Raw genomic sequence first — 21,356 nt, forward strand, 5'->3', positions numbered from 1 at the left:
AGATTATTAACTTGGAGAGGGACTCAGCTCTTTTTCTGCAATACCTCATCATTTCCCCCTTTTTAAAGGCAAACTGGTGCAAAAAAAATAATTTTAAAAAATCAGATTTCCTGCAAAGACTTCATAATCCAGTGTGAAATGATGCCAACCTTTATGGACAAAAGGCAGGTAAAGATGAATTGTATTTGATTTTCTGTGGGACTGGAAACTTCACAGCACCAGGAAAAAATTCCACAATCTGAGTGAAACCTGCAGCAAACCCCTCATTTCTGCAGCCCTTTGAGAGCTGGCATTTTTGCCTGTGCTACATCCCAAACTGACATTTCCTCACTCTTCCTTTGACAGGGGAGCAAAGCTAAATGGGAGAGCCTTAATGGCTCAGCAGTGGTCCACCCCAGCAGTACCTCTGAGGATGGGAGACCTTACTAAATAAAAACGACCTTCCTTAGCTGAGACAGTGTAATTTCAGCCCTGGAACCCAAACCTCTCCTCAGTTACAAACCTCAGGCTTTGAAAAGAACATTAAAGGCTCATGTTGAGAGGCTGCTTTTCAGAATTTTCTTTTTTTTTTTTTTTTTTTTTTTTTCCAAGGGAGAATAGAAATATGTCTCCAGTAGGGAAAGCTCTGTTTGTGCCTTCTCCCATGGACAGAGGCAGCAGGGAGAGGGGAACTTCAATTCCCTGTGAGCACTCCAAGCTGTAATCTCAGTGCAAGGCTGCACTGGCCTTCAAAAGCTTTAATTAATAAATAAAGTATCTATTCCTACATAAATGGCTCAGCTGCCTCTCGGGCGGCGGCGGGAGCGGCTCATACTTATTTATTCCCGTTCTCCGCCTCTTCCCCCGGCCCGTCTCCGCGCTCCGGGTACTTTTTCTGGGCTTTTTTTTTTTTGGTTGTTGTTTTCTTCTTTTCTTCTGTTGTTCGCGGCGGAGCGGAAGGAGGATGGGGTTCGAGCTGGATCGCTTCAGCGGGGAGGTGGATCCCGACTTCAAGTGCAACCTGTGCAACAAGGTGCTGGAGGACCCGCTGACCACCCCGTGCGGACACGTCTTCTGCGCGGGCTGCGTGCTGCCCTGGGTGGTGCAGCAGGGCAGCTGCCCCGTCAACTGCCAGCGCATCTCCACCAAGGAGCTCAACCACGTCCTGCCCCTCAAGAGCCTCATCCTCAAGCTGGACATCAAGTGCGACAACCACGCGCGGGGCTGCGAGGCGGTGGTGCCGCTGCAGCACCTGGGCGAGCACGCCGAGACCTGCGACTTCTCCCCGGCCAAGTGCCGCAACCGCGGCTGCCGCCAGGTGCTCAACCTGCGCGACGTGGAAGCGCACATGCGGGAGCGCTGCGAGGCGCGGCCCGCGGGGCTGTGCGAGCAGGGCTGCGGGCTGGTGCTGACCCACGGCGAGCGCCGGGCCGGCGGCCACGGCTGCCTGCGGGCGCTGCGCGCACACGGGGCCGCGCTGCAGGCGCGGGCGGCCGCGCTGGAGAAGGCGCTGAAGAAGGAGGCGCTGCGCGCCGGCAAGCGGGAGCAGTCGCTGCTGTCGCGGCTGGCGGCGGCGCAGCTGGAGCTGCAGGTGACGGCGCTGCGCTACCAGAAGCGCTTCACGCAGTACAGCGCCCGCCTGGACGCGCTGGCCCGCGCCCGCGCAGCCTCCCCCGGCAAGGTAAGGAAGGGCCCCGCGCTGCCCGGGGTCCCTCGGGATGCTCCTTGTCCCGCGGGATGCGCCACGTCCTTCGGGATGCACCGCGTCCCTGGGGATGAGCCGTGTCCCTCGGGATGCTCCTTGTCCCTCGGGGTGCGCCTTGTCCCTCGGGATGCGCAATGTCCCTGGGAATGCGCCTTGTCCCATGCGTGACACCCAGGGAGTTCCTGTGTGCAGGGTTTCTCCTGGAGAGCCCATCCGGCTGCAAATCCTTTCAAATACCTGAGTTTTGGGGTTTAATGGCTGTAATATGCCGCTTTCTATAGGTACATCTTTAAGTGGTGCATCTATAGGTGCATCTTTAAGTGGTGCATCTATAGGTGCATCTTTCTATAGGTACATTTTTAAGTGTGACCGTCCTGGCTGGCTGGACTCCGTAAGGTAACTCGCGCAGAAAAGTAACAAGGTCGTGATGTTACTGTTTTCTCTTGGTTCTCTTCCCCGAAGAAAACTCTAAAAGTGGAATTTCCAGGCCTGGAAATGGTATTAAAGCAGCAGAAATTGACTCCCAGGAGTCACACAAAGTGGAGTGCATTGGAAGAAGCTGGTGTAACCCAATGCTTTCCAGAGCCTGAGCTCACCTGGCATCCCACAGTAGGGCTTCCTACAAAATGCAGCCTTTGGGATTAGCTGTGATGCGACCCGGACACCTCAGCAGCTATTTCAGGATCTGCAGCCATCATCCTTGTAACATCCAAATACAAGACATCTGCTGTGTACTTGTGTTTTTTTTTTTTTTTTCTCAGCGTCACACAGGGTTCTTTAATTAGGAAGGGAAAAATTAACTTGATTCCAACCCCTCAAAATTAGACCATTTATAAAATGACCAGAATCAAAAGCCAGAGCTACAACAATCCCCAAGTTTTAATTGGAATGAGGCTCCCCAGCGAGGGAAGCCCTGGAAGCCAATTATCTTTTAAATGAAGACATTCAGAGTCCTCCCAGTGACCTGGAATGTGCTACCACAGACACAGCAGTATTGAACTGGTCAAAACTGTCAAACATCTGTATTCACACCTCTGGTAATGCTGAGGCTCTAAAAGCTGTGTAAAGGAAATAAAACTTCATGTCAGAGGATCTTACTTATGTTAACTTTCTTAGGTATCCAGGACAGAACCCATCCTCTTTTCCTAACTCAAACCAGAAAATATTTCAATACTAAATGAACTGTTCTAACTTCGGGCAATACTGGGTGTGTGCTGGTCAAAATCTTAGTAATACCATTAAAATAAATTGGGGGTTCACAGTCATATAAAAGTTCAGGACAGTTCTGTCTCCCCCTTTCCCTGCAGCACTTTGCCAAGGCATTCTGGAGGCTTTCTGCTCCCACAGCCTGGCACACGGCTCCATCTCCACTGCTGATGACAGGAGAGCCCTTCACACTGTCCTGCTGTCAGAAGCCATCTCACCCAATCCCTGCCCCCTCATCTTTGATCTCCTTTATTCTCACACCACCCTTTTCTCGTGGCTAGTGCTGATGATGTGGGGCTTGCATCTCTTAGCTCCGTACAGTGTCGGGAGCTGCTGTAATCCTGAGAGCTTCTCCTTCTTAGCTGCAAATGTTCATGACACATATTTTCAGCTATACTTCCTATCAGATTTATGGGTACAGCTGGCCCAGACCCCTGTGCTGGGTGCAGCCCCGTTACAAAGGGCTGTTGTGCAGGTCTCTGGAGCAGCCACCAGTCTGGAGAAAGCTGGGAGGTGTCGTGTCACCACAGCCCTGGGCCAGCGGTCAGTCAGTTGCGTGTCTTTCTCAGCATTTTGGGCAGCTGGCCAACACTAACAGCTCTCTGCTGCCCAGCTCCCAGGCAAGCACAAATAGCAAACTTGCATCTTTGTGACACGGAGAGTTTAGTAAAAGACCTGTGGTAATCACCTAGTGCAGGGGATGCTTTCCCTCTTTGGGGCTGTGGCAAGCTTCCAAGTGTGGGGTTATTTTTTCAGAGACAGTAGCACAGCCTGTGCAGGAACACTCAGCAGGATGTATAAATTTTCTTAAGGGTTATGTCCCTGAACACAGGGATTAGAGTGTGAAATAACCAATTTGCTGTCATTATTTAAATAGTGAGCATTATTCATGTTTCATGCATTCTCAGATGGAGTAGTTTGGTCTATGTTAAGCACAAGTAGGCTGAACACCAACAATCCGGGTTCATAGCTTACAAGTGGTGATTACTTACTGTAGGATGTTCTGGCTCCTCAGTAGATGGAGAAAAGGGGTTTTCTTTCCTGCCTGATGGCTGCTTGTTGCTGCACATGTAGAACCAATCCAGAATAAATCAGATCACGTATCCTGTAGGCAAAACAGAAGAAATGCCCACATACAGTTGTGTTTAAATACTTAGTGAAAGGGGAAATACGATATTGAGTGACATTAGACCTTTCTTTAAAGACCCAAATTCGTGGTCTTTCGGCAGCTTTGGAGACCCAGGTGGGGATTCACCTTAGCATAGACCTTGTTGGTGATCCTGGATGAATCCCAGCTTTGCTGTGCTTTCATCTACCTTTTCTGAGGTGATTTCTATAACAACACCATAACCATATTGAGAGAAGACATAAATAAATATATTTTTATACACACACTCATCACACAAGCATCTCACAATTTTATAAGCCCCTTAAGCAGTCAATGTGCCTTAAGTGACCCCAGTTTTGTTACCCATGTGCATTATCACTGAGGGAACACTTTAATTTTACTGTGTACAGTTCCAAGGTTTATTCAGAGAATGACTGTTTATTCCTTGGTGGAAAGAGGAGAGGCTTATTGAGGATGAGCTTGAGGAGGGAGTGGGAGGGAAGGTGGAGTGTCTCCCTCAAAATTCGTATTTTCTTCAATCAGACATGTCAATCCTGAAATATCAAAGTCTAAACAATCAAGAAAAAAAACTTGTACAATTCAAACAAGGCTTAATCCTTGGTGAAACACAGCACTATGCACACCTCTTGATAAGCTGATCTGGTCAATCCCTTATTTACACAGCCAGCAAAGTCCTTTGGGAAGCAACAAGGGGAGAGGGAATCAGAAGCAGTTGACAGCCCAGGGTAGAAACTCTTCTGCTCTCCAGGCAACCAGAGACAGGAACTGACTTTAAATTATTCAGCCAGGCAAGAACCAGTTATGATCTGACATTCAGGACCTCTGTGGTGGTGGTGACACAGATTTGAATTCTGTAAGAGCCAGATGAAGTCCTTTAAAACAAGGTGATGTGTTTTTCTCAGCCTGTCCCCAAGCAGGGATGGCCAGGCTGGTCCTGGCAGCCCTTTCAGCAGCGAAGAAGGAGCTGAGGTGCCTCCTCTGGTGAAGACAGACCTTCCTAGCCACAGCACTACCAAAGACATTAGTCTTTGCTATCTAAAGGGAAAGGCAGTCTATTAGCTGCACATTACTCAGCTGGGAAGTGCAGTAATTTCAAGAATTATGTTTAAGAGTTCTGTTCAGCTGTGGGAATACAACATGCCAGGAACCATCAGGTCTGCTGCCGGAGCAGCTGCCGGGGCAGGGCTGGCCCCTGGCCACCACATTTCCACAGTTACCTCACTGTTTAATGACTGCTCTGCTGGAATGCCAGATCTTGGAGGGGGAGAGAAAGGCAGAGCCCTGGAAAAATCATTTGCATCGTGGCTTCCTTCTGGAGAGAAGGAGAAGGTTGTGGAAGGAGTCGTTAAGGGCTGAGTGTGCAGAAGTGGCCGAGTGTCAGAGCAAGGTGCTGCTGCCTCCCAGGGCTGGGCAGTTCTGCACCCACAGTGGGGCTGGAACGTGACTGCTGCCATGGGGAGCATGGAGACACTGCACAAAGCCACCAGAAAAACCTGGAAATGTCTTTAAAACCCTTGTAGGCAGAAGTACTTTTTCAGAAGTACCTACAGATTGCTGCATTAGTTGTTCCTCTTCCCTCACAACTCGACTAGTTCAATCCCACCTGCTTTAATACTTGTTCAGCCAGGTGTAAAAGTGTCAAATCAAAGCCACATAAGGAGGCTTTAATGAAAACAGGCAAGTCTAATTACTGAAAGTGTCTTGAGAGCAATGTTGTAATTGTTTTTTGATTGTTGTAATTGATTTGCCTTTTTAAGTAGGGATAATAGAAGGAAACAGTCATGCTAGCATGTGCTTGTCTTTCAAATCCAGAATCATCAGTGCTTGAAAGTGGTCTCACAGGACTGGGAATGTGTTCCTTGAAATCCTGTCTGAGGTCTGGGTCTGTAGACTCACAGGGAAATAGATTTTACTTCATCTTCCAGTTCTCTTCTGGGTAACTGGTTCTCACTGCTGCCAAGTGCAGGCAGATTCAAATAAAATCAGTCAGAGTTTGTTCATGTTCCTCTGTATCAGGTCCAAGTCTATTTATGACTGGATCATTAGGGAAGATAATGATCAGAAACTGACGTAGAAGTTGTAAAGCACATTTTCAGGTGGAGTTGTTGGTGCAGTTCCCCCGTGGAGGAGCTGGGAGTGTGCGGTCAGTGGAGCTCTGCCAGTTCACACTGGCAGGGAATTGGGCTTCCTTATCATCCCCAAATCTCTGGGAGTAATTCAGTAATCCAGGATTACTTTGACATTTTTTATGACTTTAATAGACATTAATATTTGATTGACAACTTCAAATTGACATGTTAGAAGAAAAATGCAGAAACTAAAACCATCTGCATTGAATTACAATGTAACTGTTGCAATTTTTGTCATTAATTGGTTATGAAAACCAGACTTTTAAGATAACTTCCTCAAACTTTTTTTGTGTTCATAACTTTTTCACCCCTTGGATAAAACCAAGAAGATGGTTTTGGAGGTATATTCATCTGTATCTCTAGATGCACATACTGATCTATTCTGAACATTCTCTAAATGTTGTTCTTCAGAGGGCTTTTTGTAGTGCTCTGCTGTAAATAACAACACTAGATTGAGACTGAAGGGAGAACATTGTGGACATTTAGTTGTCTTTAACAGTTCATGCACTTTGTTTTGTCTTCATAAAAGTTAGTAGGCCTAAGTAGCATCCCTGTGTCATAAAGGATATTTTGTAGGAGTTTTTAGTCAGGAACAAGCTGGGGTGAGAGACCAGGATAACAGAGCCTGTTCACACAGCTCCCAAATATTACATGTACTTCCAGTATATCGTTGTTGTATGCTGTGTGTCCAGAAAACTATTCACAGTAGAATTCCATATTTTAGGGGATTAACATAATGATTTTCAGTGATGGGAGATTTCTGTTTTGCTGGTCTTGAAATGCTAGAGAAAAAAAAAATATGCACAGCAGGTGCTGTGAATAGCAATTGCCATTCTGGGCCTGTGGCAAAATTTGTCACAGCTTTGTTTAATGCTGTTTTCTAAAACTCAGCTGAGAATTTTGTGTTTGATACTGTTTAAAAGAGTGTAACTTAAAACAATGTCACATAGTCAGCAGGAGAGAGAAGCAATGCAAGGATCCAGTCCTAAGGTTCAGTCACCCCCAAGCACTGGAAAAGTCAAAGAGTTTGACTACTGCAAATGTGGAGTATTTTGCATAACACATCACATATGACTGGGTCAAGTAGTTGCAGGAACCAGCATTGCATATAAACCCCTTCTGTTGCTGTTAAGTGTCTCAGTGTAGATCTCAATAAAAAAGACACATAAATCTTAGGGGAGGTTCTGCTGCTGGAGCTCAGTGGGGTGGCTGGAGCAGCCACTGGGAGCTGCAAAGTTATTCCAAACATTTCTCTCTAAACTACAAGGGGATTTTAACAAAAATGAGAAACCAGCCCAACAGAAAACCTGGGTAGAAGTATTACCTGTCCTCTTTTACCCCCCCACCCCAGACACAATGTTTTGAATGTGTTTGTCTGTTCTTTGTAGGGTGAAGAAACTAAAGCACTGACTCTGGTCCTTCATCGGGACTCTGGATCTCTTGGATTTAATATTATTGGTGGCCGGCCATGCGTGGTATGTTAATTGTTAAAATATGTTTGCCCTTTCCAGTTGGGAAAAGCATGTAGGTCAACACTTAGAGGAAAAATGTTGCTGACAAGCGTTTGGTCCTCTTGGGATTCTTTCAGAGCAGTTCTTCCATTGAGATTGTGTGGATGTCTATTAACCACGCTGCCTTTTCTCTCGCTGCCTGTTTATTCTTGCATATCATCACAGCCAGCACCACTAATCCTAGTGCAGTGCCACTCCCAAAATGATAAAACCCACGGTGTCTCTCTCTCAGACCCTACCGCTGTGAACTTCATGGGTTGAGAGACACAACTTTAGCCCCTTTCATTAAAAAAAAAAAAAAAATTATTTACTCTCCTTTCCAGCAGAGATCCAGCAGCTCTCTGTGCAGGTGAAGGGGTGGAACTTCAACAGCTTGGTTTTGAGTTCTGTGAATTTAGCAGATGTTTCCTGCACCACACACTCACTAATGTATTTTTTGGGATGCTTGTTGGCTGGAGCTGCTGCATATGACTTTAATTACATCAAGGAGTGGATTATACCTTGTCCTAGTAATTTAGAAAGTATTCCGAACTACTTCTTGGCTGCTCAGAAATCTGACATTAATCACAGTTTATTCCTAGTGAATTCACTTGAAAGTTATTCTTTCTTTAGAGCTTTTCAACTTTCTGAGACATTGTTCTGCACTGGTAGAAGCACAATACCCAGGAATATGAAAATACCTTGTTAAGTGTAAGGTGTTTTCATGGGTTTATTTTCAAGTCTCCAGAGGAAAAGCTGTGCAACTAAAAATGAAAACTGCACTGTTGTCTTATGTTTGATGTGCAAGCAGGCTGTGTCTCACTGGATTTTGCTGTGAGAATAATTTTAATGACAATTACTCCTGAGCTGGCCTAAGTCAGAGGAAAATGATTATCAAGCAACTAATTTACCTAATGGAAGCCCATCCCTGGTTGCTTAATCTTTCAAAATAGGAGTATCAGGTGTTCTCATTAGCACAAAGTAATTCCATATTAAGACATCAGTAAGAATATTTCTCTCAAATTACGTGCACTGTTGTGACATGGACAAGCTTCAGCTGAGGGCAGACAAGAGGGACAGTGATGTGTTTCCCTTTTCATCCTTGAAGGACAATCAGGATGGCTCATCCAGCGAAGGAATTTTTGTATCCAAAATAGTTGACACTGGGCCTGCTGCTAAGGAAGGAGGGCTGCAAATCCACGACAGGATTATTGAGGTAAGAGAATACACTGCCTTTTAACAGTGCAAGCTCCAGCTCAGGTCCTCGTGTGGCAGGTTTGCTGTGGGTTTGGGAGAGTGGACCGTGGTAAACACTGTCTAGAACATCTGTCTGTGAAAATATTCTGGGCTTGATTCAGTGCTGACCTCCAGGGCTTTAGGTATAGTCCTTCCCTAAATATAGAAACCAGATTATGGATGGTATGTGCATGTCCTGACTTTCTGAGGAGCTCGCATCTCTCTGGTATGCCATAGATAGTTCTTTTTTAAGCTGTTGGAAACTTGGAAGTTATTTAGTTAAAACCATATGTGAAATATCTGTGGTGTAAAGCATGATGTTATTTTTCTTGGTATTTAAGTTTTGAACAGTCAGGGAAAATTCCGCTCTGCGATTTCTCTATGGTTTATCATAAACCTAAGTAACTCCTTTAATGTTGTTTCTGAGTTCTTACACTACTTAGATTGCAGTCTGAATTTCTCCTCATTTTGCCAAAGTCTTGACCTCAATAAAAAGCTCTTCCTGTGAAGGAGATGGTTGCATGAAACTTTTCTCTAAATTTGCAGCAAGCAAATTTCTTTTTTGGGGGGGAGAGAGAGAGCAAGAAAAAGTTTCATTTTCATGAAACACAATGCAGCTGACGGTGAGTCAGTTCCCATTGTTTGGCATTTTGGAGTTAAGAAAAAGTCTTCCTCACTGTCTTATTTTTGTAGGCTGCAGAAACTTTGAGAGTCTATTGTTCAAAAAGATAAGTGTGGTGTTTGTTGCCAAGGATATCATGGAACAGCCAGTTTGTCTAAGTAATGGAATTCCATTGCTCTTATGTTTTGCAAATGAGCAATAAACAGCTGTTAAGGATTTTCTGTTGGCAGGGGACAAAGTGTATTTGCTTATTCTGTACTGTTATGGCAAATTGTATTCACAATCTAGTAAGGGTATAAAATATTAATTAAGTTTCTTCATATGGGAAAGAATGGAGCCACAGTAGCAGAACTATAAAAAGATAAGAAGCTGAGCTGTGAAATGATCCAGAGTTGCTCAAACGCTGTGTGTGATGTAACATAATTGCGAAAAGGTCTGGACAGTTTTGTGAGAACTCTGTGATTTTGTTTGAGCTGAAGGTTTCCCATAAGCCTGAATTTCCCCACAGCCTCCTTGGAAAGCTGACATCCGTTTCTGAAGTAGTGCACAGTCACATAAACCAAACAACTGTATGAAAACCAAAACTCTGGGAGATCAAATGACCCAAGGTTGGGAAATGTGCTGGTCCTGGTTCAGGCTCCGTGGGCTGTGGAAGTGACCCTGGCTCACAGTGCGGGGACAAGGGCAGCCAGCCTCCGTGGGCTCTGCACCATCTGCTGCCTTGCAAGGGACCTCCTTCCTTCTGCTTTTATTTTTTGCTCCTTCCTTACTGCTCCCCAAGCCTGGTGTTGGTGCAGGCTGAGGAAGGAGTCCCGCTGTGTGTCAGAGGAGCTGAGAGGGACACGAGGGGACAGGCTGGGTGAGCTTTCCTGCCCTGTCCCCTCCCTGAGCAGAGCCATGCCTGTGCCAGCAGTGTTTGTGCAGAGCCTTGTGCATGGTTCAAGCTGCATTTTCAGACAAGAGAAAAGCTCAGAACAAAGACATGAGAGGGATTTGTTGGATTAATAACACGCCAAGGGTAGCAGGAACCCATGTGTTGACATGGGGCTGACATGTGTTGACAGCTCTTGTTGTGCTGACCACAAACTCATTGTCATATTCACTCTTCTCACCTCTAAATATACACAAAATGCTGATGAAAATGGAGCACATTGTTTCCCAAGGGTTGGCTTTGGGTGCCTCCAGACCAGCATCTCACTCTGGATCAGGAGTGTCCTGTGGAAGCAAGCCCTGAGTGGCGCCCAGCTAATGTGGTTTGATTCCCATGGTGGAGCAGTCTCCAAGAGTGCTAATGGAATGCTTTTCTAGATAAATTAATTTGTTTCATGCAGCCCAGCCACTACAGACATCCAGTTCACAGCACTAGACTGGAGTGCTCGAAAAGAGAGCCCTTTAAAATACAGATACTGTGGACACCAGCTCCTGAGAGCAGCTGTTTCATCCTGTGTTCTCTGCAGTTTATATTTAGCTCATTTTATCTAACCTTGCTCTGGATAAGGAAAAAGGGGATACCTCCTGCACCAAGGCATCTAAGTGAGCTTTATCATCCTGATGTCTAATTATCTTAGATAATTGAAATACCTGTCAGCAATCTAGGTGAGAATTAGTGATGGCAACTGGTGGTGTCCTTCTAGAGGCAAGTTTTTTTATAACCTTCACACTGTCAAAGTTTTGATTTGGGAGTTTGACTCAAAAATTATTTACAGATGTAGCTGTAACTAGGAGGACACAGCTGGAGGACTTGGCACAGAGCAGAGCATCCTAGCAGGTCACATTTGCTTTCAAAGGCATAAAAATGGTGAGGAAAGATGGCAACTTACTTCCCTAGAACTGGATGTAGCTATCTAGAGCTTCTTGTCCATTCAATAATAAGGTTTTATGGATCATCAGCATGATTCTAAATAGACTCTTCCACAAAGAATCCTTATTCCAGTATAAGATGCTGAGCATAACATATCCCTAATTCAATCCAGCATCCATCACTGAGAATTTACAATGAAGTAAAGCACAGATCATTTGATTTCATTTTGGAAAATGTTTCTTTGCTGCAGATCTTCTGGTGGATGTGTTTTGGAGCACATATAAAATAAGAGCGTCACTTCTCATTTTCAGAGCTGCCACAACATTTCTAATTACTGAGCAGGGATTAGGCAGAGTGAAATACAGACACAGCAGGGTACTGTTCAGGGCTGATAGCAGAAGCATTTTTTTATTGCTGTTTGCTTGCAAATTCTATCCCCTGACAATTTGATCCAGAGATAACCTTGGAATTATGTCAGAGATAATTTTTAAACATTTTTCCTTGCGTAATTTAGATTTCCTGTTCTGCATTTTTCAGAAGGTTAAATGCAAAGTTAACCAGGTTTAAGAATTGACTTGAATTTTCTTTAAAAGCAATTTTTTGGCCCATTTCATATCACTGAAGTAAGTAATGGCACTGTGAGGTCTGTGTTGCTACTACTAAATGACAAAAACCAAGATGAATGTCGCATGGTCTGTACTACTCAGTCATCAGAGCAGCATGTAGCAAATACAGAGAAATAGCCTTTTTCTTGTATTTTCTTTTACAGAATCTGTTGAATAATGATATTTAGTGCTTACACATGATCATATGAAGATCATATTGTGGCTATTAACTGCTTAATAATTTTAATAATTTCCCCTCACTGCTTAATAATACCCTTACTCTGTAAATGGGTGATCTGAGGCACAGAGGGAAAGAAGTTCTGGAAGCTCCTGCCAGATTAGGGTTACAGATTTGGATTTTGGTGGTTTTGTAACTTCTCTGTGTAAACCAAAGCTTCTTCTTACCTGTATCTATTCTCATATTTTTCACAATGAGTTTAGGAGTGAGGAAGTCACAATTCTGGGAGATTTCCTCTGCTTTGACTACACATTTTTCATGCAGTTCTGTACTTGTACACTCAAAGCCAGCAGCTGATTTCAACTGGTGATTTACTGAGGTATTGTTAAGATGTTCCATAGCAAATTGCCACGTTAAAAACATGCTGAAAGTATCGATTTTTTCTGCAAAGGAATTACTGTTCTCATATATTTAATTTTTTTCAGGGTAACAAAATGGTCCTAATTTCCTCTCTCAACAGAAGTTGGTTCAGGTCCCAGCCCTGAATGCCTCTATGCAGCTGCTTGGCATTTCTTAAGACAAAAATCAGATTTTCAGAGTTATTATTTTTAAGCACATCAGCCCTGAAAGAGTATAAATTAAATCTGGCATTCTCTTCTCACTAACTGGTAAACTTGTTTCTTTAGTCCTGGGAAGAAGGAGGCTTTTGAAAAGGCTGACTGCTCGCCACCTTAAAAAGTTTGCAGCACAATTAGGGTACTGTTGAGGTAGTCTAAACTGTCACAGCTTTGCTGAAACCTGGAGGATTTATGCCATCTGGGACTGGCCCGGTGTTTCATGCTGCTCACAGGAAGGATCATTAGTTTAGGAGTTGAGAACACGTCTTAGTTCATTTGATTGATTTTCCCCAAAGCACACTCATGTGCTACAAATTACGGGCTGCTTTTCCAGGACGTGCATTTCTTCACAGATTACACACGAGAACAATGAAACTTTTTAGCAAATCTCGTGGATGTGCAAACAAAATTTGCCGTTTGCTGCGGGCTCCCTGTTCCCCCCGTAGCAAGTGTGGTGTTTTGGCAGAGCCACTTTCTGCTCGCAGGAGGGGGTTAGGTGGATTTCAGGGAGATTAATTTGGTAGCTGTGTTCACAGCACAGCCCCTGAAAAGTCACATCAGCACAGAGAAATCCCCCAGCCACAGAGGAATGGCAGGAAAGGACACTCTGGCAGGAGCATGGTGAACCTTTCCCTGCCAGTGACACAAAGTGAAGCAAGGATGGCTGTAAAACTGAGTGAATGAATAAAAGAAGAAGCATTCCTTGTGGTCTGCTGGTGCGTGATGGTCTGGTTTTTCCAGCAGACTGAGCCTGTGGCTGAAAGGGCTCAGTGTACTGCTGGTCTGGCTGCGCTGTCAGTGCACGCTGCTGCTGCCCTGCTCACCTATCACCACGCACAGGCAGCTTCCACAAATAATCACTCAATAAAATTACTGTCTGAACGCCACCTTCAGCTCCTGATTTGCTGGTGAGCACTTTTTAAAACAATGCCAGCTTTAGCAGGATAATCCTAAGCCTGCAGCTCCTTGCGGGGCGCTCGGTGCCAGCCGAACTCTGACAAGGATACGGATTAAACAGAATTGTCCTGAATGGAAAACTCAGCCCTGCCAACAAGATTTACTGTGCAGCTCCATACACTCAGGAATTAATTTTCTAGAAGAAAACATTTTCAGACAGTGACTTAAAATTGGCTGTTGCAGTTCCTGCCAGGACACGCAAGCACACGAGAGCGTTTGTGGGGAAGGAGCGCGGCGGGGCAGCCGCTGCAGCTACAGCAGAGTCAGCTCTTTTTGGAGTTTATGCTCCCAGAAAACTTTCCAAGGCCTTTGTCCATATCTGTTAATGGTGTCTCACAAAGCAGTGTCGTGCCTGTGCTAAAACGTAGATCCCACAGCTCGGGAGAAAGGGAGTAATAATAACAACCCAGAGAGGAAAATGTAAATGAAAACAGGCGGCCTTGGTTATCGCTGCATTTTTTCCTCTCATAAATTTATTTCCCTGATTTCATACCAGCGCTACAGGCTGAGCTGTGGCTCAGGAAGGTGGGGAAAGCAGGGGCATGAGCCAGAGAACCAACCAAAGAGGTGCAACAGGATTTCTACACTAAATACTGTAATATTGTTCTTCCCACAAACAAAACCATAAAAAATTGGATGGAAGGCAAATATAAGTGCTGCAAATAAAAATGTTGTTTCAGATATTGTGGACCAACACTCTCTGACTCTGCAGGCTGCAGAGCTCAGGTTATAAGCAAATTCCATGCTGCAACTTTTGAAAAGGTCCTGTGTGGGTTCCCTTCAAATTTCCACACCATGCTATTCTTTCTTCTTTTTAATAGAAGTCCACATCATGCTGACCCTAAGTGTAATGTGGGCATTTTGAATCTGTGGAAGCTTAGCATATTGGTCTCAAGGGCGTGTTGAATGAATAAGAGGTAATTAAGTTATCAAAAAAAGCTCTCTTAAACTCAGGAATCGATCCCTTATGTGTAACACATCTTAAATTAATGGGATTATGGTTTGGAGTCCTTTCTTCCCTGCACTTCGCTCCACTTTTGCTTTCCTTGCTCACACAGTCTGCTTGAAAGCAATCATTTCAGTCTTTAGCCAGCATGAAATCTCCCCCATAAAACCATCAGTGCTCTCAAGATGGGGACCATGACAACTGTGCACAAATCAGGAAAAGAATTGCCACTGCTGGAATTGGGAGGAATGCCAAATTTTTTCTGGGATGGAGCATCCACAGTGCTTGCAGAGAAGTTAAATAATGTTGCTCATGTTTGTGTTGGAATTGCAGTTAAACAGGAAATTGCTCTTGAGAAAAAGAAGAATCAATTAGGAGGAATTTGCTTTCCAGGTTGGATCCTCTCGCCTCCAACTTTGCATTACTGTAAGGCTGGAAAAATTGGGAGAAAAGTCCTACTGATACAGTGCTTTAAAACACAGGGAAAGTCACAGATTATTTAGCAATAATCTTTCTCTTTGTCGTCGTTTCTCTTTGGTTGTGGTCAATTTGTTTGGGACCACAAGGAGCAAGATTGGGGAGGAAATGCAAACTGCTTTGGTGATTTCCAGTCAAATCTCGGATGAAGTCAGGGACTCACTCCACTGCCTCCTGTCGTGGTGATCCCAGAGCTCCTGAATTCCCTCATCCATCCTCCCTCAGCTGTGTTTGCCATTTTCTGTATCGTTTCTCTTTGGTTGTGCTCAATTTGTTTGGGACTACAAGGAGCAAGATTGGGGAGGAAATGCAAACTGCTTTGGTGATTTCCAGTCAAATCTCGGATGAAGTCAGGGACTCACTCCACTGCCTCCTGTCGTGGTGACTCCTGTGGTGGTGAATTCCCTCATCCATCCTCCCTCAGCTGTGTTTGCCATTTTCTGCTAAACCAATCCTTGCTGATTGCCTGGATAATCCAGCTCCTGGTGGGTGCCTGCCTGCCTGCCCTAGGAGAGGCAGGGAGAGGTTGTTCCAACCTGCTGTGGCACCTGGTGGCTGCACACACAGTCCAGGTGCTGCAGGTCAGCCCTGGCTTGGGACCTGGGACAGTTTGTGATGAATTCAAAGTACAAACCCCCTATCAATCTAGAATTTGGGGTTAGGAATTATTACTCTGTCAAAGAAGTGAAAAAGTAGCTGGTTGATCCTCTGTAGCTCATCAGAGAGAAACGTGACAGACTCCAACAAATGTTGGGCCATTTTAAAGAACGGGGGATTATTTCCCATATAACAATGGGACAATCTAATCTTTTCATTTGTGGTGTAATTCCTTGCATTTTAAATAATCTCGTCAGTTTTTCACATTTCAAGCCAAACCATTATGATTAACTGTTAGCTTTTATTTTTAGATTTTTGAACGCACAGAGTCTTTTCAGAGAAAACACACAGAATGTCCTATCAACTATTTTCACACATTTGGTATCATAATTGGGCAATCAGGCACAATCATCCTTAATTTAGTACATATGTGGCACATTACTATGCCAATTGGGTTAAAGATATGCATGAAGTGCAAATTAACTGACAAAAGGAGCAAGCTCAGACCAGCTCTATCAAAAGGCACTTGAGTCCCATTTGCATAACTCTTCATTTGGAATTAAAAATGGAATTTGTTCAGCAAACGTGAAAAATGCCAAGTGTGGGAGAATGACCCAGTCTGCCTGGGGATCCCAAATCCTGATCCTGCAGCTCAGCTCTGGTTAATTTGGGTGGAGGGAGTTTTCTTCAGAACAAGAGCGTGCTGCTGTTCTGGTCAGAAGTACAAAGTCTCTCCTGCCCAGTGGTCGTTGTAGTTTTAATGACAAATAAGGGGTTTAATAGTAAACAAAATCGATTCCAGTACTGGTGTGGGGGTTTTTGTTTGTTTTATCAAAGTTGCCAAATGTGGGGGTATGGTAGGAAAAGAAACACTCCAGACAGGAAACCTGGAAAAGGAGAGTGCTCAATAGAAGTTTATCAAATGTACTCTAGCAAACTGTATGACAATTATGGCTTTAGATTCATGCTCTCCTTCATACTTTTTCCTTTGCTTAATTAATTAATTCTTTACACTATGAAAAAACTATCCACAATTAACTGCAGTTTTGGGCTTGAGACACTGAGGTGACAACTTATCAACAGTGGGAATTTAGTTCCAACATTGCTGACTGCTGCTTCACTTTCTGCATGTTTTGATAAATTTCAAAACAATGTAACCTGACTACTTTATGTTCCACTGCAAAGTGCAACTACAGGACTTGTAAAGTTTTTAGGCTCTCATAAATACAAATGGGACTGGGCTGACAATAATAGCAGTTGAAAAATTTTGCTTCACCACTGAGGCTTTTAAATGAAAGCAGTATTTTCCTTTTAAGACTTTTATTATACATTTTTAGTATCCAAAGCAAATTTGTGTTGTGTTAGCTTTCATATAAAGGTGTGCCATCTTTAAAGAAGCTTCTGTCTGTAAAGTCTTATATCTTTAAAGGAAATTTACTTCTGAAAGGGGAATTTGGGTTTTAAAGGCTGTGTGGGAGAATATTCCATCCAGAAAGGAAATTTGAGTCTTTGGGATGCAGGAGGGCTGTGTGGGCTGAGCAGTAAATGGTGGAGACACATCCCATCCCTGGGATCATCCTTTTTGTGAGGGACCAGGGCATTCCTAGTCCCTAAGAGTGCAAATGGTCAATTATCTTATCTCCAGCTTAAATTATGCATTAAATGTGCATTAAATGTGTGAAGCAGGTGGAAAAAGAGGCAGAGTTTGGAAAACAGTATGTTTTGTTAGTGCAATCCCCTTTTCTATAGTCTAATTAATTCTGGTGTTAAAATACTCTTTTAAAAAATCACTACTTTCTAGATCCCTTATTGTAGGACTGGACCTGTGGATCTCAAGAAAAGCATTCCTGTTCCCACTGGCACAGTTATCATCCACAGCCCCAGAGGAGTATCCACATTAATTATCTGCTCCATTTAGCAGCAGTACAAAATTAATCCTGTTTGGGCAGAGATTAGATGCCATATGAAGAGCTGTGTCTGGTCTCTCCAGTGTGGTGAATTTTATCTTGTAGTGTTTGCATTTAATCTTTATTATTTTTTGCCATCATCCACATGGCTTTGAAGGGCACAAAAGTGCAAAGCTGAAAGCAAGGAACAGGTTTGGGGAGGGAGCCTGGCTCAGGATCCAGTTTAACTCCTGCACAGATTTTCAAAGACCTGGAATTAAGGATTTTTCAGTCCTGAAAAATGCTACAAAGCTGTTGGGAGGAATCCCATCTCCAGTTTTATCAAATAGAGTAAAATCACTGGGTGTTTCCAAGGATCGTGGCATGGCTGGGGTTGGAGAGCAGCTAATCCAGCCCTTGCTCCCAGCAGGGACAGCCAGAGCCTGGACCCAGGGCCAGAGTCTGCCTGGGAGAATGAAAGCTCACACACATTCTGCACCTGAATAGTCCTTTGGGCTGAGCAGGAATTTCAGCTGAAAACTGGTAAAGATTGTACATCTGCTTGATTGATTGGATGAATATGAGAAAGAAACCAGCAACAGGAAGGGAGAGTGAAAATGTTTCCTGAACTATTTGAAGGTGGAAGGAGAAAAAAAAAAAAAACTCAGAACTTTTTTAGTGCTATTTTTTTTTTCCTTCTCTCAGTTCTGCAGGCCTCCCAGCCCAGGAAGATTTAGTTTACTTCTTAAAAGGTCTTGCTTATAAAGCAGACCTTTTTCTGGCTCTGGCCAGCTCTAATAAAAATTAGCAGTAACTTTAGCAGCTGCCATACCACATGACTGCTTGGAATTGCATAACTTCTTTTTCCTCCTAAAGAAACACACAAAGATCATCTGATCTCCACCCCTGCAGCCTTCTCCAAAGTGTTTTTCTCTAACTTGATTCCTAAACAGAAATCTTTGTCTCCTTTCTTTTAACAAGCCTCTCTTCTCAAGCCCAAAATCTGACAGCAAGTGGTGAGGGGCTCTGGGCAGAGCTTTCATCAGTTAAGTGAATAAGGTGATTATTTGTATTTTTGCTACTTCAAGCTCTATTGCTGTTCATAAGTAAGAAGCCATGCCATAGGGGGGAAAAAAAAAAAATTGTGGCTGAAATCATGGGGATTTAGGGCCTGTATTTCTGGGAGCATGGGTTTGGATGGAGGAACATTGTGGTTTGCCAAGGACGAGGTCATGGTGGGAAGGACAAGGCTTCTGTGGCCACTCTGGATGTAAACTGGACACGGACTCTTGGCTCAGACCAGGTCCTGTTTGGAAATCCCCAAGTACCCAACCTGATCTGCTGACAGAGGAGATGGAAATTGGAAATTGTCAGCCTCTTCTAGATGTGTGACATAAGGAGATGAAATTGCTTTCTGCCTAATTGCAAAAAAAATCCCCAAGTTGATAATCTTCATCAAAATCTCAGAACAAATCACCCCTTTTCTGTACAGCACTTTTTTCCCAAGCAACTTTTGTGCAAAGAAAAAAAATATTTGTTTTGTCAGGATACTCCACTGACTGCATATTTATTTATCTCTCCCTTTTAGCTCATTCAGAATTCATTCCTATTTTGTAAGTCTTAAAGAAATCTCCTGTCTGTAGTTACAAGGAAGGCTTAAATGATTGAATGAAAAAAACCCCATGTGTGTCAGACTCTTTAAAGCTTACTTCATCCTAAATCCAAACAAACAAAGCCAGGTGATGATAATATCATGGAATATGAGATGTTGCTGAAAAACCAAGCCTGCTGGCACCCAGGGAAGCTCTGGAAGCTGCACCTCTTGGAGCTTGTCACTGCCTTGCACCCAGTTGTGTTCCCATAACTGAGCTGAGCCACTTCTCTTAACCACAATAAAATAGAATAAAATGTGAATTTATGTCATTCTCACTTTTGTATTTTCTCTGTTAGTGGTATTTCCCCTTTCCTGCTAGCTTCTCAAGAGCGCTAACTCTCATTTTGGAGTGCAGGTCTGGCCCCTTGGGTGCTGGGGATGAACAGATGCACTGAGCTGTGTTAGCTGCACTCACAGCTCAGTGTCCTGCTAGCAACTCTTGTTTTAATTTCAATGATTCCCTGTGATTCCTTCCTGTGTTTGCAGGACCCAGTGCCTACTGAGCCACTTATTTTAAATCCAACTTTTCATTGTTTTCCCTTCATTTTGGCCTCCTCCTTTCCCCTGAAAACCTTTGTAGGCAAAGTTTCCTCTGCAGCAGGGGAATTGTTCACCATTTCTATTACAAACCTTTCTCTAGCAATGAGGACCTTCTCCTTCACTTTTAGCCAGTTTTATGTCCTGCTGCTAATTAAAATATTATCTGTCTTTCTCTGCTTCTAAGTTGACCCAAAAGCAAGTTTTTTGCCCCATTTTTGGCATTTGCTGACTTGCTGAGCAGCTGATGTTAAAGTGAGTCACAAACCAAGGGTGGCAGAGAGAGCAGTACAGGATATTTCAGCCTCTAGCACATCTTTAGAGTCCACTGGAGGCCACTTTCCCTGCTCTGACACTGCAGTCCAGTTCCTTTTCCCAGCCTGCCTTCCCCAGACCCTGCTGTGGTTCTTTGTTAGACACCCAAACTCATTAGGTTAATGAGAAACACTTTAGTGACTCAGTACCTCAGTGGCTTTTTTAGTGACTTCGGTATCTCAGGCAGAAATAGGAGCTGGGATGCTGAGAAGATGCTGTGAAGTTTCTTTTGGGATGAAATTAATTTTGTGCATAATCTAAGAGAAAAGCCCTCCAGACTGGAGTGACACTCAGTCATTTAAACTTTCTGCTTGCTTTGAATGCTGTGTTACAAGTTGAACAAATTCACAGCACAAAGGAATCAGAACTAAGATTATACACTTGTCACTAACTCTGTCCCTTTTGTCCCAAATAACTAAAAATAACTTGTTTTCCTTTTGTTTATCCCCTTGCCTGAGGTGTTCTTCAGAATGAGCAAGATGCAGAGACTGGTGCTTAGCTCTTGTTTGTGTCTGATTGCAAGGACTGAATTCCTCTCCTTTAGAAAATCTTTGGAGAAAAACTAAGCCCAAAAGCTTTTAGCTGCTTAGGAAATGTTTTCCTGCCATTTCAGGAAAAAAAATGCAATTATCATGGCTGCTTCAAGGGAGTTGTCACTGAAGCGATAAACCATGGTAGAATTTACTTATCCTTGCAGGAAAATGCAAATTAAGGCTATAAATGGAGGTCTTGGGAAAGGTCCTGGCTGCTTTTTGCCACCAGCCTCATAATCACCCCCAGTCATTCATATTCTGAGGCAGTCAGGTGATGTGCATCGTCTTCTGCAGGGCAAAAAGGACTGGGGAGTTAAGTGTGGAAGTGAAACCTGCTGAAAGAATAAATGCCTTTGTTTGTATCAATCCTTCACGTGTTAATCACTTGTTAACTGCAAACCACAACATTTCGAGCAGCGCGAGGCCTTTCTCCAAGGAAATTGAGCTGGGTGGCCTGGGATTATAGGATGGTATTTTAAAAGTTGATAAAAAGTGAAAGACAAACGCTGCCCTGAAGTACTGAGCACAATGTGAATAATTTTATATCTGTCTAGCTGAAGTCAGCAGTGAAGATTTCATAAGGGAGTTTTTGGGAACTGATGGCCACATTCATAAAGTCTGTTCTAAGCTGGGGATAAAAAGTAAATTTACAGCTATTTATTGGAACTGTTACTGGAGGTTCTGTGCAAGCCTATAGGATCTGTAGGTGAGCAGACACCCCTGGGATAAAGCTGCCCCATAAATTGTCTATCACAGT

The 21,356-nt window shown here is 43.8% G+C and overlaps 1 protein-coding gene across 1 annotated transcript in view; it reads left to right on the top strand.

Moving 5' to 3' along the window:
• Positions 1–796: 796 nt before the first annotated feature.
• Positions 797–21,356, top strand: part of PDZRN3 (PDZ domain containing ring finger 3) — a 131,199-nt gene continuing 110,639 nt past the window's right edge. The window contains exons 1-3 of the mRNA XM_041461685.1: positions 797–1,660; positions 7,537–7,623; positions 8,747–8,854. Coding sequence (XP_041317619.1) covers positions 944–1,660; positions 7,537–7,623; positions 8,747–8,854 — 912 coding nt within the window. The 5' untranslated portion in view covers positions 797–943. The remainder of the gene's footprint in view (positions 1,661–7,536; positions 7,624–8,746; positions 8,855–21,356) is intronic.

The sequence above is a fragment of the Pyrgilauda ruficollis genome, unplaced genomic scaffold, assembly GCF_017590135.1.
Source record: "Pyrgilauda ruficollis isolate IOZ18807 unplaced genomic scaffold, ASM1759013v1 scaffold10, whole genome shotgun sequence".
NCBI classification, from domain to species: Eukaryota; Metazoa; Chordata; class Aves; order Passeriformes; family Passeridae; genus Pyrgilauda; species Pyrgilauda ruficollis.